The sequence below is a fragment of the Apis florea genome, unplaced genomic scaffold (genome assembly GCF_048593485.1).
Source record: "Apis florea isolate Af1SG1 unplaced genomic scaffold, ASM4859348v1 contig_3367_pilon, whole genome shotgun sequence".
Lineage (NCBI taxonomy): Eukaryota > Metazoa > Arthropoda > Insecta > Hymenoptera > Apidae > Apis > Apis florea.
The window spans coordinates 4,347,665-4,363,821 of NW_028256746.1; the positions used below are offsets into that span (position 1 = coordinate 4,347,665).

The window sequence follows — 16,157 nt, forward strand, 5'->3', positions numbered from 1 at the left end:
GAAGCCTTACCTGGTGACTCAACTTGCGTACGTCGGTTTCAAAGCGCCGAAAGAAAGGGAAAGTACCCGGGACATCGAAGCATGGGAGCCTAGCATGCTCTCAGTCCGCGGAAAGCGACTGAACGCATACGAGAAACGATCCTTCGCAACGATCTGTCGCGCATTCGTGGAAATCGCGATCGAGATTCGTGGTGTGCACTGCTGGAATTATCATTCGTAGGACACTTGCGTCCTGATCGCTGAGATTTTTCCATGACGCAGATCATGCCGTATCGAAAAATGGTAAGGAACGATCCACGTCTGTCTTTATTAATTTTTTTCTAATAATATTTTATATTTATAATATATCACATGTTATACAGCTTTTGTTTGAAATACATTTTTTTATATTTAACTTGTTATCGATGACCGTTTGAAAATTGTTTGAAATCATGAATGATTCAAAGATCTAACACGAATTATTTATGTTTTTACTGAAATTTGTTGTGACTTTTTTTGAAAAATCAAACTTTTAAATTTTTTCAAAGGCTATTGAAAAAAAAAAAATTCGAAGATATTTTTGTTTGCGTAACAGAGATTGAAATAAAGCGTATTTTAACGTTTCACGAGGAACCTCGTGGAACGTTAAAGATATAAGATAAACGTGTATTTTGTTCGATATACGCGTATACCAGTCAGATTTTTCACGGAGCAAGGACGCCACGATATCGGAGAAGGGATCGAAAATCTGGAAGTCCTTCACTCAAACTATACTCATTCTGTTCATTTGACCTAAAAAAAAAACGAATTCGAATTAACAACTGAGAGTTCTTTTTTTTTTTTTCTTTCTATAATTATCACGAATAATGCATCGATGTGTATAAACACATTGAATTATCATCTAAAAAAAATTCACATTCCACTTTATATTACGTTATATACGTACAAACGTTAAAGAACCTTGAACACTTTAGACTGGTTACCGATCTCTTTTGAAACTTTTACATAAGTAATGCGAAGAATGAAATCAATAATGCGACACACACCAATAAAACCATACAATACGATCTATCGAAAATATATTTTGCGAAAAAAGGGAGAGGGAGGGAGGAGAGGGGTGGGGGGAGGGATTTCGATATTAGGTTCAAGAACCGCAACGAGGTCAATCGTACCTTCGTTAGCTACTATACTTCGTAATAGTGTAGCTCACGATCTACGTCGGATAATACTATTATGCTAGCATTACGCAATCGCGAAAATTTCACTTTCCGCGGTGTGATCGCGCGCGCGCGCGCAAGCGTCCCAGGATAGCAAACTCGTATTGCATGCGTATACGCGTTTACCTTTAGATCGACGTGGAGATTTTTTTATCGTCCGTTCGTGCTCTCATCGTCTCTCTCTTTTCGATGCTTTTCCTTTTCTTTTCTTTTCTTTTTTCTCTTCTTCTTCTTCTTCTTCTTCTTCTTTTACTTGACCATCCGACTTGTTTGTTCAACTGGTCTGGTCTATGGAATACACGCGTCTACTTAATCGTACAAGGACGAACGCGTGCATGTGTTTGTTCACCAACGGACGGTATTTTTGGAATTTGATACGTACACGTATTTATACACCTCTTGGAATTGTAGCTTATTTTTGAATCCCAAGAATTTAGAGAATACAATTTCTAAAATCTTCCACGATATTTTTTTTTTTTATTTTTTTCGATTAGAAAAGAATTAATTTTCGGTTGAATCGAGTCTTCTTCATTCCATTATTCATTTCATGTGTATGAAATTCGAGATATCACAATGAATTACATAATACAAAATTGATATGCTCGACGATTGCGCAATCGATATAACCGGATGAACTACGTAATTCGTTCACATAGAGAGTTTAATTATGCATTGAATAATAGAAATGAAAAAATCAGATTTCATTTTTTTAATAGTAAAAAAAAAAACTTTTATTATTATTTTATTATAAAGACAGTGAAAGCAATAGTTAAATTCAGATTTTATGGATTTTACCATAGAAGACAATTTTCATTTGTTAAAAATCTACTAAAAATTGTGAATAAGTATAAAAGAATTTCGCTCTTACACTTCGTTCTATCTTGTCATCCTCCATTGTTTCTCTGTTCAACAATAGAGTGTAAAAATAATCGATTCGATCGAACAATGTTTTGTCGTCTGTGGTTTAACCGTGCAATCCGGTATTCATTGTTATATCGCATATCGTACGAAAGAGTGGATCACCTTTTCAGCAAAACTCGTTATTATGAAAAATAAAATTCGATATAACGGATTGAAGATCCTTGAAATTCTTAATACTCGAAACGATAGCTTCGAGAAAAAAATCATAATGTTTTTACTTAAATAATTAGGAAGAAAAGGCATTAGAATTTATTTATTTGCAAAGAAGAAGAAAAAAAAACTCTTTTCAATTAAAAACAAGAAAGAAAATGGCAAGAATGAATTATCTTAAGAAAAATTGAAAAAAAAAATATTTCTTCTAGTAAACTTTTATTCACTTGAATATATTTCGAAACGAAGAATTCGAAATGTATTGTTATGCAGGATAGACTCCTCTTCTTTCTTATATATTTAAAGTCTTTCAAACCGTTGAGAAGTAAGCGTCATAAAAAGACAAGACAAGCCTGACCGATTAACGAAGTGTCACGTGCGCGATCCTGAATATCATCAATACAAATACGTGCACAGTTACTCGTTTAATGTATTCAAGAATCAGGATTTGATTGACAATGAAAAAAAAAAAAAAAGAAAATATTCATAAGCTGTTTCAGAATAGAAATTTCATAAAATTCTATTTTTCAATTGAACAACGTTCACTTATACTTTATTCTATTTTTAGGAATCCCTCGGTTAACCAATTACACACGAAGGAATATCAATCATGATTCTAAACACGTATTGGATTCGTGGAATCGAATTACCCGAAGGAGGCGCAGATGCTTCAGAATTTCTGAGTGCCTGACATTTTGGCCAATTAGAAGGAGTCACGATGTTGGATCCAGTTCTTGGAATATCGACGGTATGGTGGTTGGTGATATACGCCAATATTCTGCTGCTGCTGTCTCCCTTGGTGCTGCTTTTCATCGTATTCCTACCGAATTTCCCGATACTGTTGCTCAGAAGAATGTGCTACATTCCGATAGAATCTATATGACAAAGTCGAGTTCATCGATCGATTTCGTTTCTCAGAGATCGTACATCTCTCATCGTTAAGTTTATCGTGTTTAGAATTTTATATAACGAAAGGTCAGTTAAGTTAATTTCTTTCAATCGTAGAAGAAAGATAATTCGAAAGCACAGAGTGGCTGCAGAGAATTTCGATATCCTTCCGATTGCAGAAGAAATTGCTTGGAGAAAGACGATTGTGAAATTCGAAAGCACAAGAATATACGAAGAGAGTTACGATAGTCTTTGATGATTCTATAAAATTATAGAGAGTTAGTTTTAAATTATTATATTTCCGAGCATTCGGTGCAGAGATTGTAAATTCAAAATAATTACGAAATTACTTTTATTACTTTGTAAGAAAGTACAGTGTGCGGGATGATACAATGCGATGAATGACAATGTTCGAGAATGGAATGTACTGATTGCTAAGACTATATTCATTCATCAACAAATATACGTATTTTCCGCACGCTGTTCAATCGAATCAAAATTAATCGTAAAGTCAACATCTATCGATATGTAACTTTTAACTAATAATTTTGTGTATTTAAGTTTATCATTACCATCGCTCGTATCGTCAGGCATTCCCATTTTATATTAAAATTACGATGTATCTTGGAATAATCAAGTACACCTGCACCCATACATGATTAATTAGAATTTAATTATAAAACATTTTACACTAAAATCTCTATTCATTTATAAATCAACCGTTAGTATTCCAGATTGTAACTTTTCGCACACGATTCGCATCCTCAATTAGTTATTTCCTTCTCACGATTCTTTCATCTTTCGTTGCCAAGATTTTGCCATGATTCGCGTGTCATGGAACGAGTAGAAGAATCGATATGTAAAACCGATATAACAGGAACAGAGTTTCGCAAAGTATAAATCGTGAAAATTTCGAGAGATAACCTTGTTGATTCTTGAGCGTCAGTTCAGTCAGTTTATTATAAGATAAGCATTTTTGCTTAAAAAACTGTCTGATCGGTGCGAAGATCGAACTGTTCCAGAGAAAAGGGATTGTCTCGTAAATTTTCTCGAGATATTGTTCAATTTTTTCTTTTCCTTTTCTTTTTTTTCCTTTTTTTTTTTTTTTCATATTTCACGTAAACGGGAGTATGCGTCATTGAACATTCATCATTGATCTTGGTGGCCTCTTTTTCTTGGAATTATCGTGCTCGATTTATTTTTTTTTTTTTAATTCACTATTATAAACGATACATTACGATCGATTCCAGATTGGATGATTAATGCATGTCAATTCGAAGTTGACACGAAACTTTTCTACGTACACGAAACGGGTACACTAACCGTCACTGGTTGAACCAATCATCGATAACGATTTAATAACGATCAAAGACCTTATGCCTCTTTTTTTATTTTTCGAAAGGTTTCAATCTACTCGGAATTTATATTCCCCGATCATTATTAAATGCCACGCACATTTCTGACTGTTGCACTCGCAAGAAAAAATAAAAAAGATAATAAAATAGTATATAACGTAGTTCACAGCTACGTAGTACCTGAGCACGGATATCATCAATCAATTTATTGATAAATGCTCGATCGATGAAAGGAGTATCCTTTATATATGTAGGACACGTTTTATTATCTAGCAATTACTCAGCCATTTGTCGCTGTACAAGAAGCTCTAATCGTCAGTACATTATCACTGTTATTTTTACCACCATTATTGGTTTTTAATACATTATTTATTACCTTACTTTAACAATTTCCCCCTCCCCCCCCCTTGACTGAATCAAAAAATTATTTTTCAAAGAATTGAATATTGAACCTAATTAACTCTCTAATGAAATTCTGAGATAAAGAAACGATAGTATTGATTAAAAAAAAAAAAAAAAAAATGTTTTCGAATAAAAAGCCAGATATTATTTATTCACCTCGAAGAATATATTTCCAGAATGTGGATCGATAAAATTAAAAAAAAATTTGAAATTTATATCGAGCGTACAATCGTTCGATCATCAATCGGTGCATTGCGATCCTGTGCTGCACAGGTAAATGCCTGTCCTTCTGCAGTTCAGTAGTTGATGTAGACGGGCCTCATGTTGAACATTACAGTACCGATCGCGGAGTACTTTCGCCAAGTGGCGTGTAGTGGGGGAGGTAGGACTTGAACCCTGAGACCCCATGGGCCATATATACTACGGTTCCATGCAGCTCTCTTGCTACTTGGTGTCAGCTTCTCGACGATCCTTGTTGTTTCACAGGGGAGACACATCGAGAGGAAGGACCGATCGATCTGGTAAAAGGTAAGCGACGTATTCATTCATTTCAACGGATTGATCTACGCGATGAAAACTTGATCGTCCATTTCGCTCGTCGGAATAGAGAATCGCTTAAAAGCGTAAGAAGAACGAAAGGAAGAGCACAATTGATAAAAGAAAAAATTCGCGCGTGTTAATGAGATGAATCATTGCATTGCGTATTCATCTAAAAGATATTTCGCGCATTTTCCATCGAAGCTTATTAAGTTTGTTAAGATCATTCTTTTTTTTTTTTTTTTTTGGATCAAAGATAACCGCTTTCGTCGGCGAAAATCTCTCTAAAGATTATATGAAGATCAAGAGGAACGCAAGAATTTCACGCTAGGCGCGACTGTGGGTACACACCTACGAAGAAAACAGTCAAGATTCTATTCCGTACACGCGTAGTTCGCCTCTTTTGTATGCGATCATATGATCGAGCGCACGCGAGATCTTTACTCGTGGATGGCAATTACATTTCCATGTAAAAACAATAATGGTCGTTTGATCGACACGCGGTTGGATCATGCGAGTTCCTTTCTTCGAAACCTGGATGAATTCTGATTAATTCTCGACTCGAAGAGATAAAAGTTAAAGATAATAAAGCAAGCGGAATAAGCTTTTCCGTAAAGAAATTAATAATATATATATATTAAATCACGTTGATTTTTGATTCCAATATAATAACAAATTTAAAATTTAAATTTTAAAATGGCATTTATGTTAAACTCATTTTACCAGAATAATTACTTAGCAATCATTTATGAGGATAGATTGTTCATTTTCAATTCTAATTCGACTTAACACGTGATAAATAAAGGAAAGAAAATTGTCAGTGGACTAATGTAACAGATCAATACATTGATACAAAATTTAAAAAACGATTCGAAAATAGAATATACACTCATTACTTTTCCACGAACCCAATATATAAGCATGTATAAGCTTTGCATAGCTTTGTTCTTGCATCAACATGTTTGATAGTCGCAATTGTCTGTCGTACGTTGGTTCAGAATCTCTTTATTGTCGCGTGCACGCGTGCTTGTGCTAGATTTATCGGCGTTGAGCCCGAACAAGGGACTTTGAACTACGTATCGTTCTCTCCGTCACATTTACGCGGCACTGCAAGCATATCCGTTTCAATTATACTATCGATCCAATAACGTTACATTAAATTTTCATCGTTTCCATTATCGCCACGCTTTACATTACGCCTCGATCATTTTCAGATGAATCTACTCGTCGTTCTCGCCTTGATAAAGCTGGCCTCAGGGGATCCAGGGGGACTTCTCAGAGTTCCCAAAGTGTACAACGCCGTGATCACGAGCAATCAAAATTTATCCCCATCCAGAGCGTACCCGGTAATTCAACCGGTGATTCATCGAACGGCGATCGGTTACGTGCCTCCCGTTTATTACACCCAAGTGGCGCCTCATCAAGCCGGGCAGGAGCATCTTTCTCAAGGGAAACAATCGAGCAACCAGGCAAACGACGTTCAAACCGCGTCCTCGTCCATCCTCCTCGAACGGTCCAAATCGGCCGACAAAACGGAATCGGCGAATCCGAACGACGAGGAAGAAGGGGGCAAAGATGTGTCGAAGGGCAAGAGCGGGGACCAGGAGCCTCTCAGCTTTTATCCCAATTACCAGTCGTTGTATTACGACCCTTATTTCTACACGTACAACGGATTCAATCCTCACCTGGTTCCCGGCACGTACTACGTGGACTATCAACCCTACGGCACCCTCGAGCCTATCCCGGCAACCACACCGAGAAACGGCCTGGCCGAGCATCTGCTCCCAGCCTATCACGAGGAGAAGAAACTGGCGGCAAAGGAAGAGAAGGAGAAAATACCGGATGTACCGCCGCCACCCCTTCCAACGGCTGTGCCGAAAAGTTCTTGAAGCGGAACCGGTCCGACAAGGTTCGTTTTCGTGTCACGTTCGAAGCCCATGATCAGACTGATTATCATAGATAGAGCTCTCGATACACCGGGATACACGAGATCGGCCAAGTGAAGTTAACGAGAGACAATTTAATTCGGTTCGTTCAACCATCGTTGTATATAAATTACGGTCGAAAAAAAAAGGATGATTTTGGAGGGATGGTGCACAGTTACTTTGTTCTTATTTTCACGATTATTTATGAACAGATAATATTTTATAAAGTAACTTATGCTCTCTAACATGTAACGTTTAATTCATACATTTTTATATTCGCTATATATGGCAGATTTCTTTTATCGGTTTTTTTCTTTCACTCGTGTAACACACACATCTTTAGAAATAAAATATTATATTTATGTTTTATTTTTATTAAAAAAAATATATATATTTTTTATATGATGGAGAGAAGAGAAAAAGAAAGAGAGAGAAAGAGAGAGAGAGAGAGTGGCAAATTATTTGCCTGTTATAGAAGGGCAATTGTATATTTTAAAAAGTTACAGGAAAACGTTATAGGAAACGTATAGATTTATGTTTCGACATGATCGCAGCGATCGTTTATCTTCCTCACGGCCCAGATCTTAATTACGTATAAAAATTCCATATTCTTCAACCCCTTAGCGATAAACATTAAGGAGCTTATACTGCCATCGTTGTTACGATTCACGTCGATATTCAACGTGGCATTTTTGTTCTTCACTGGTACGATTCTGATGCAAGTGACGCACAGTGAACCCTCCAACGTCGTTGTTAAATCCATATTACTCTGTATCGAATTTTTCGTATCGATGATCAAATTGTGCTGATATATCAATTTACCCGAGCAAATACCCCACTTCAGAACATTGTCGTCGTTTTTGTTGTCGTTCTGAAAATATTTTTCGTTATTTACAATCAATTTGAAAAAAAAAAAAGAAAAAGGAAACGATACTTAACAGCGCGACAGATATTTACTCGAAACTTTTTATTCTTTTTTTTTTTGTAACTTATCTCTATCAGAATCTACACTGAATCTATTAAGTTTAATCTTGTTAAGTATTTCGTAGAGCAAATATATGAAAGTTTGTTGAATATGCGTGTTTGTACTTACTGCTATCGAATCATTTTTCTCACTTTTGCTGTTAACTTTGTTGTCGTTGTTCAAACGATTGTGATACACGTTCGATGTCTCTTTTATGACTCGATCCGTATCACTAGATATCGTTGTCGTTTCTATCGCTTGTTTTCGAATCTTGGGAGAATAGGTGGAAATTAAAATAGAATTTTCATCGAAATTTTTCCTTCTCTTACTTCGAGCCTCGAACGTGTTGTCAATTTTTTGAACGTTATTCGTCCCAATCTTAGCGTAAGAAGATACACTCTGTATATTATTCGTCGTAATCTTAGGGGATATTTCGTCTCGAATATCATTCGTTTTAATTTTAGCGAATGAAGATGTATTATTCTTATCCAATTTTTGTTGCAAATTATAGGTAGGCTTGTGGGTGGTGGTTACCTCTTTCGCGTACTTTTTCGCTATCTCTTTCTGGCGAGCGTAAAATTTATCCATAACCGCTTTCCTCATCGAGTAATAATCCGATTTGTCATCTTTCAAATCCCTGGCGTAACGCCTCGATCTGTTCATTCGATCCGCGAAATAATCCGCGTGACGCCGACCGATTGTTTTCTTCGTCACGCCTATCGATTTATCATCGTTCGAATAGGTCAACTGTTCTTTGTTCTTCCACTCTTTCTTGTAATCAGCCCGAGTTCGAATCAGTTTCAATTTCTTGTAGCTTTTCTTCGTGTCTTTGAACTCGTTCGAAGAAGCTTGGCTCGTGTTCCTCTCCGCTCTGCCCTTGTACTCCACATCGATCCCTTTATCCGTTTCGTGCTCCACGATCGACCGATACTCCCTGTTATGTGGAGAATGTATCCCCACCACGTGCCACATTCGATGGGGAGGTATCCTGAAAGTTGGCGCTGCCTTAATTTCGAAATCGTCAGTTCGAGACTCTTTCCCATCGATAGTTTCGATTTTCGCCAGTTTCAATTCCTTCTTATTCTTAATTACGTAGTCGTGCGTATCTGGTTCGACAGCTTCTCGATAATCCTGCTTTATGAGTTTCCTCTCGTGCAAGATGGACGTCCCGATTATCACGAAGAGTACCAGTAGAAAAACACCGACCGACCAAATATTTTTCACGCTCATATTCGCGATCGATGCGAACGATCCGAGCACCAAGAAAGGAAATGAACACGAACAGCGTACACGGTATCTTTGACCCCGGTTTATCTATTGCTCGGATGGATTTTTTCATCGTTGGACGATGCGATTCTTTCTCCCCCTTGATGCTTAATTATAGAAAATCATTTAATAAGATTTATTCATGAAAGTAGACTAATTGCTTGCCTTCTGTCGAGAATCGATTATTTCATAGTCGAAGCGCCTTTGGAAGAAAAATTGCAATTGCTCTTATTTTCTGACGTAATTAGAGCTTGTAACGAAATAATATTTTGTTCGAGAAGTAGTAGGCAATCTGAGATTAATAATTGCAAAGATGAACACGTTATGCGTTGTAAACTGATATAAAAGCGTTTTATTTAATTTAACATAGTAAATTTTTACATAGGAAGGAATAAATTCCTTAAAAAATTTCTTGATAATTATAGTCGTTGAGTTTATAAAAATCGACGAATATAATATTTTCAAATGGCTCGAGTATAAGAAAGATTCGTTATCAAGATTATCGTTAGTCAAGATTTCAGATTTTAAGAATTGATAAAAATAAAAAAGAATCTCGCTAAATTTCGTTCCACCGTAGAAAAATTATTATTTCGATTAAACGGTTAAATGTTATCATCGATGCTTTCGTTCAACTCTTTCATTTCCTTTTTTCCCCTTTCGATCTTCGTCTCCAATTTTTCAATCCCATCACCGTCCTCATCGATCGGTTTTGCGCTGGTCGATGGTCGATCTCCTGGATGAGCAGCGGGTAATAGCGGATACACCTGTAAACAAATTAATCAAAAATAGAAATCGATACAGAAGAAGTTTAAGATTTCAATTTTAATCGAAACGAGTCGATGCGTTTTTTTTTTTTTTTTACCGGATTCAATGGTAGCCGGAAGTCGTAAGTCGGGGTTCCATAATAGAAGCTATAAACAGGTAAATGAGAAGCAGGCAGTTTTCCATGTGCTATGATAGGAGCTGCATTTACATCGGAATGTACCTAAGCGAGATAAGCGAAAATATCAAGTATTATGAGTATGAAAAGAGTATTTACATTAATCAAACCAATTTTTTTCTTTTTCCAACTTTATATATATATATATATATATATATATATATATAGCGCAACTTCCAACGCAATCACGAAATACTTCTTCGAAGACCATACCTTCGTTCAATTATAATTTTTATATTTCTCTTCGCGATTATAATAAATATTAGAATGGTAATTTAAGAAGTGTATTTACCTCGATATAGCTATAAAAGGATAAATAAAAGTGATTTATGAGCTATTATGAAAAATTATTATGATCATATAATAAATTTTATTGTTTCGCTACGATGATAAATTTTTAATATTTCACACAATATTTTATTAATATTCTCACCGGATATACGTGTTTAATACACCGTAAAATAAGATGTTTGCATTTATTTTAAAATAAACTATTAAAAATAAATATTCGTATAATTGTGAAAAGAGTGTAACAGTAGTTATTTATTCATCGTAAAAGCGATTTATTTATTCGCAAGAAACATTGGAAAACGCTGTATCGAACGATTATTTCATGCATTGTGTTAACATGTAATATACGTTACGTTGTAAACATAATAAGGAGAGTCATGGTACTGAAGAAATCCTCTGTCGGTGGCTGTAAAAAGGTATGGATGATTGTTCGAACGCACGGTTGGCCAGAACGGTTTCGATTCTATCGAAGCGGCGAGCAACGCAGCGAAGACAAACGACGTCACGTGGACCTTGAAAAAAAAAAAAAAAAGAAAAAAGAGAGGAAAAAAAAAAGAAAGAAGAAAAGAAATTGCAGAAAGATCGCGATGAATTTCAATCAATAGGAATTTCTTGCAATTCGAGAAGAATACTTCAATTCGTATACGAGGAACAATGCGGCAGTTAGTCACAGATTGATCGTTCTCTGCGTCGAATAAAGTAGTAGCTCAGGCTTTTGATAATACAAAACTTTGGCTCGATGCGCAGTATCGCGTGGTTCGCATATCAATGATCTGAATTCGCAGGCAACACGGAAAGAGATTTCGTCGGGAGATGTAACGGTTATTCGCGTCTTGGGAATTATTTATAAAACCAGTCGATTCTCTTTATTCGCTTTCAACCCTTCCAACTCGAAAAAAGAAAGAAAGAAATTTTCGTGTAAAAATATTAAATCCAACCTTTTTTTAAAATCCCGATCCTCCATCGTGTGTAATTGTTATTTGTTAAAGTGCGAAAGGAAACGAAAGAGAAAAGGAAATAATTGCCTATGCAAACTCGCAAACGTGAAGTTTACGAATGAGTAATCGACACGAACAGAGATTATTCCCGCTTACCTGCATAGTGTGATACACAACTTTGCTACAGGCTTGCAAACTATCTTCACCAACTAGAAATTTCAGCCCTGCCCGCCCATTTATATATTCCTCGTGGAGAGTAAACTCCTCCCACCCTGTCCAATATCATCTGCGATTGTTTCCTTTTTTTCTTTTTTCTTTTTTCTTTTGCTCAATTCTTCGTTTTCTCTCCGATCATCCGACGACGAGCAACGGGATACCTGCTCGCGATATTTTTTCGCGATACAAACGCTTCGTCATTACGCTTCAAATCTGTTTTCACGTCTGTTCGCAGATCCAGCTAGCGACGAAGGCGTGATTTATTAGAAGATGGAATTTTTCCTCGATCGTTGAATTATCGACGATGAAAGTTCGAAATCACGGAGAATTTCTTCTTCTCGTTTTTTCCAAACATTTATGAAAAACGGAGCTACGAAATGGATGGAAGAAAATTCTTGTACGAGTTTGTATCTGGTAATACGGTGGAGCAGAGTACCGTAAACACGGTATAAACGCGAGATTTATTTGTCGTCTCGAGCAGAATGGCCAAGACCGAGAGAGATCGTGGAAGGACAGAATATGCACGCGAACCGGTTAACGTTGGCAAATTGTTGTTTAGAATATGAATGAAGGGTGTGGCCTGCTTCGGCTTTGACACCCGAATCTACATTTCTAATGTTCTCGTGTGCCGTTCCTTCGATTTGATCCCAGATTACGCGTGACCCATTCACGAGTTTCTCTTCGCGAGGTTGAGATCGACGCGAATTGAAATGGAATTACTTTGAGAAAAGAAAAAAAAAAAAGAAGAAAGAAAGAAAAAAAAAAGAACGCGTACGTTATTGGAACACGAGTTATCGAGGGGGAAAACGATAACTGTGCAGGTACGTACATCGATAGACGGTGGAACATGAGGTTGACTTCAAGGTGTCCCTGTCAAAAATGTTTTTGACATCTCTCTTAAAGTTTACAAGTAACCTCATTTCACTACCGCACAATTAGCAATTTTGATATAAAAATCGCGGAGTTGGCAAAGTTTTACCCGCTTAATCATGGTTGCCCAACGTAATTCACGAAATCGGAAGTATTTAACTTCGCCGTGATTGGATCTGGTTATGGCTTATGACAAAGAATGGCTCTCAAGATTGTTTAACGGAAAATGCAAAAGACAACTTCCGATGGCGAGGTGCCACGACACGAAGTGTAGCATTGACAATGAAGCCAGTAGAAATGACGTGAATAGATGTCACGCCGACAACGTTTCGAGGTATGTATTATCCACGTTTAAATCCATCTTTGAATAGGTTATATCATTTTGAACCGATATTTCTATCCGTTTCCATTGGTGGAAATACATTCGACGTCGCTCGATGCAATCTGCTAAACGTACGATAAATATCTTTATCGGTCGAAACAACGCTCGTTTTTATTTAATCGAATAACGAAATAATAAATCAACGCGATACGCACGCTTCACGAGTAAACCTAAAATTACCGAATCATCGATCACTGATGTTAATCAAGTCGTAAAAAAAAAAAAAATTAGAGTTCCCCCCATTTTTTCGATGCGTGTATATTTAACAATAATCCGCGTGTTATATTTTTTTAAATATAAATATATGCGCTCGTGAATTTCGACACACGCGTGGATAAATATCGCGATTCGTTCAATATCGCGTTACGATTACGATTGATTTTTTGAAGAGGAATTTAGTGAAAAATGCGAAGGAATAGCGATAGTTGAACGGATAGAGAAAGAAAAAAGAAAGAAAAATGGGCGCGAATCTAGGAGAGGCAGGCAGGCAAGCCGGTGGACCGAAGTTTGAACGAAAGCGCCTTTTCGAAAATCGATAGAGAGAAGTTCGTGAGCCGTCGACTACGCTCGTGAAAGTTCGCACGGCCACTAATCAATCCGCGGGAGGTTTCGTGTTTATCAACAAGTGCCGCATACACCTGGCCTTGTTCGCGTCAGCTTCCGTGACGACGGGCTTCGTTCGTGGATCGTCACCACGTCGTCTGGTGACCAACCCTTTCGTCATCAATCCTCGTTTCGAATCGTGTGTCGAAGGATGACGAGGTTAAACCGCGGAACCGTGTCCTCGCGCAGCCATCGCTTCGCTCCGTGACAAATCGTGCGTGCTGTTCCCATTGTTCTCGTCGAAGGTTATCCGCCTCCTCTTCTCCTCCTCCTCCACCACTGATATTTCCGCCTTTTCGCCTCTCCCCATCCCCCTCCTCTCTTCGCTTTTCTCCATTTTCTCGTTCCCGCGAGTTCATTGGAATTATTCGACTATTAATAACGCCGGGATCGTTGTGTCGTTGCACGATGGTGATTCTTCACCGAGCCTTGTTTTTCGCCAGATTTTCCTGAAGCTGGAGGACTGAACTGTGGTATTATGAATTTTGGGGAATTTTTCAACGGTGATTTTTTTTCATATATTCCCGCGATCAGATTCTATCGTTGTGAAAGAAATAAAAAGTTGATTGGTTTTTGAGAGAGGTTAAGATTTAGAGTTGGGCTGCGAGATCACGATAAAGGGTTAAGCGAAGGATATTATCAAGAGTTACTCTGTTTCTTTGTTCTTTTTTTTTATCGTTTCTCGTTCCAAGTTTGTAATTGCGTTACTGTTAAATTTTAATCGGATAATATTCTTTTTCTTTTTTTCTTTTTTTCTCCTTTTCGAATCTCAACAATAAAAAACGTTTTATTAATATTTGGTGATTTCATCTATATGTCGACTTATTTTCAAAGGATATATTTCGGAATTGTCTTTGAAAATTTCTTCATGTGTTTTCATCAGCCGTAAACATTGCTCTCGTGAAAAGAGAAATAACTCATCCACGTTTATTATAATTTACCGTCCAAAGATTTCCATTGGATTGGTGATCTCGTATAAAACGACGACGTTTTCCATCTTTTGGCAAACGGATTTCGTTGTTGCCATCTTTATAATAAACCACGCTCTTTCGACATATGCTTGCGCGTTGAAATCCGTCACTTTCGAAACAAGTTCTCATATTTTAAAACGAAACGTAATCTTCTTAAAATCCAGAGAGAAAGAGAGAAAATAAAAAAATCTCTTTCCCAATCGAGCGAGTTAAACATGGTCAGTGAATTTTTTATTCTCAATTTCTCTGGAATGGATTATTAAAAATGTGTGAAAGTGAAATGAAACGAATCTCAAACGACACGAGCGATGAACGAGATAAAAACAAGATATAATATATTCGCGTGAAAATTAATTAAATTAAAAATTAATTTAACGTTTAACGAGCGCTTATGTAAACGAGGCGTCGATACGAGGTGTTTTCTCTTATTATAACGTGACGCGCGCGTTTTTCTTCGAGGTTTCGCGATGCATCGATTAATGATCGAGGGATGCGATCGAGGAGGGTGGCATGGAAAATGTGGGAAAAGGGGAACGGTTTTCGGGAAGCGGCCGTCACTATAAATAGAGGCGCCTCATGCGTGCGTGCTATGCTTTTAAACATAGTTTTGGCAGCGCGAAACGTCAAACCGCCTCGGAGTGGCAAAGCGCGTGGATCGTTTCGCGTGGAAATTCAAGCATTGGCCGGACATTCTTCCATCTCTTCTCTGCGATATTTCTCCCGATCCAAATACCGTGACATCGAGACATCTCACGAAGTATCCAGGAATAAGATGTGACACCGTGTGTGTGATCGCAATAAAAAGAAAAAAAAAAAAAAAAAGATTATCCGTGCCTTTGTCCATTCGTCACGAGAGCAAAGAAATAAGAAGTCTGTCGACAACGTGGAATCGAATGAAACGTGTTCAAATTTCGATTTGAAGAGACGTTTCGAAAAAAAAAAGAGAGAGAAAGAATAATACTCGATAGATTCGTAATAAAATTCGATTGGTTCGTTGATAAGGTATCAAATCAAATCTGGTTCTCGTTTCGACACCGCGTTTTCGACGATTCCCTTCTTATTTTTCCAACTAGGAGGGGGAGGAGAAGAACAGGGTGGTTGTTGAGGTCCCTGGCGAGAGAAATGAAAAGTGTGTTGGAAAAGCACGACAAGGAGAACCAGCGGCCGATGGATACCTGCCACGGGGACAACGAAAACGTGCAAGATGCCAAGGATGAAGAGTAAAAATCGCCACCACACTAACAAAAACGCCTGCCTCCGCGTTTCGTGCTGCTAGTGTTCGTCGCTCTGCGCCAGGTTTCCGGTCCTCGTTCTGATCGCACATTTCGAGACGCTTCGCACG

General features: G+C 37.5%; 4 protein-coding genes across 14 annotated transcripts in view; 2 read left to right on the plus strand and 2 right to left on the minus strand.

The window, feature by feature from the left end:
- LOC105736010 (uncharacterized) lies at nucleotides 1–12,239 on the plus strand. 4 transcript variants are annotated; one of them, XM_012489062.3, is made up of 4 exons: nucleotides 1–282; nucleotides 2,836–3,015; nucleotides 5,250–5,440; nucleotides 6,664–7,736. In XM_012489062.3, the coding sequence occupies exon 4, from the start codon at nucleotides 6,664–6,666 to the stop codon at nucleotides 7,336–7,338; it is 675 nt and encodes a 224-aa protein (XP_012344516.1). In that variant the 5' UTR covers nucleotides 1–282; nucleotides 2,836–3,015; nucleotides 5,250–5,440; the 3' UTR covers nucleotides 7,339–7,736. The 4 variants fall into 4 exon arrangements, 3 of the variants coding, with proteins under 3 accessions (XP_012344516.1, XP_086767942.1, XP_086767941.1); XM_086911816.1 differs by having other exon boundaries at nucleotides 5,399–5,440; XM_086911815.1 differs by lacking the exon at nucleotides 5,250–5,440.
- LOC105736009 (uncharacterized) lies at nucleotides 7,554–9,936 on the minus strand. The gene is made up of 2 exons (XM_086911809.1): nucleotides 8,468–9,936; nucleotides 7,554–8,245 (listed from the first exon to the last, which is right to left on the minus strand). The coding sequence occupies exons 1-2, from the start codon at nucleotides 9,566–9,568 to the stop codon at nucleotides 7,907–7,909; spliced, it is 1,440 nt and encodes a 479-aa protein (XP_086767935.1). The 5' UTR covers nucleotides 9,569–9,936; the 3' UTR covers nucleotides 7,554–7,906.
- On the minus strand, nucleotides 9,930–12,753 carry LOC105736011 (uncharacterized). The gene is made up of 4 exons (XM_012489065.3): nucleotides 11,930–12,753; nucleotides 11,189–11,347; nucleotides 10,467–10,589; nucleotides 9,930–10,368 (listed from the first exon to the last, which is right to left on the minus strand). The coding sequence occupies exons 1-4, from the start codon at nucleotides 11,933–11,935 to the stop codon at nucleotides 10,207–10,209; spliced, it is 450 nt and encodes a 149-aa protein (XP_012344519.2). The 5' UTR covers nucleotides 11,936–12,753; the 3' UTR covers nucleotides 9,930–10,206.
- A 34-nt stretch (nucleotides 12,754–12,787) lies between these two features.
- Nucleotides 12,788–16,157, plus strand: part of LOC100867212 (cytosolic carboxypeptidase 1) — a 34,542-nt gene continuing 31,172 nt past the window's right edge. For 4 of the 8 annotated variants that reach the window (XR_015293254.1, XM_086911799.1, XM_086911800.1 and 1 more), the window contains exon 1: nucleotides 12,788–13,193. Coding sequence is in view for 6 of the 8 variants with exons in the window: in XM_086911799.1 (XP_086767925.1) it covers nucleotides 13,042–13,193 (152 nt within the window). In the remaining 2 variants the exon portion in view is untranslated. Of the gene's footprint in view, nucleotides 13,194–15,429; nucleotides 16,112–16,157 lie in introns of those variants that run through there. The other 4 variants (XM_086911803.1, XM_086911804.1, XM_086911802.1 and 1 more) reach the window with 4 other exon arrangements.

Excerpts from the sequence above, each read along its gene's own strand:
- LOC105736010 (XM_086911815.1), top strand. The coding sequence starts at position 2,986 with ATGTTGGATCCAGTTCTTGGAATATCGACG. Across the intron at positions 3,016-6,663 it reads CAGTTCTTGGAATATCGACG|ATGAATCTACTCGTCGTTCT; the intron begins GTATGGTGGTTG and ends GATCATTTTCAG.
- LOC105736009 (XM_086911809.1), bottom strand. The coding sequence starts at position 9,568 with ATGAGCGTGAAAAATATTTGGTCGGTCGGTGTTTTTCTACTGGTACTC. Across the intron at positions 8,246-8,467 it reads AGAAAAATGATTCGATAGCA|AACGACAACAAAAACGACGA; the intron begins GTAAGTACAAAC and ends AAATATTTTCAG.
- LOC105736011 (XM_012489065.3), bottom strand. Across the intron at positions 10,590-11,188 it reads CTCCTTATTATGTTTACAAC|GTACATTCCGATGTAAATGC; the intron begins GTAACGTATATT and ends TATCTCGCTTAG. Across the intron at positions 10,369-10,466 it reads TCCGGCTACCATTGAATCCG|GTGTATCCGCTATTACCCGC; the intron begins GTAAAAAAAAAA and ends ATTTGTTTACAG.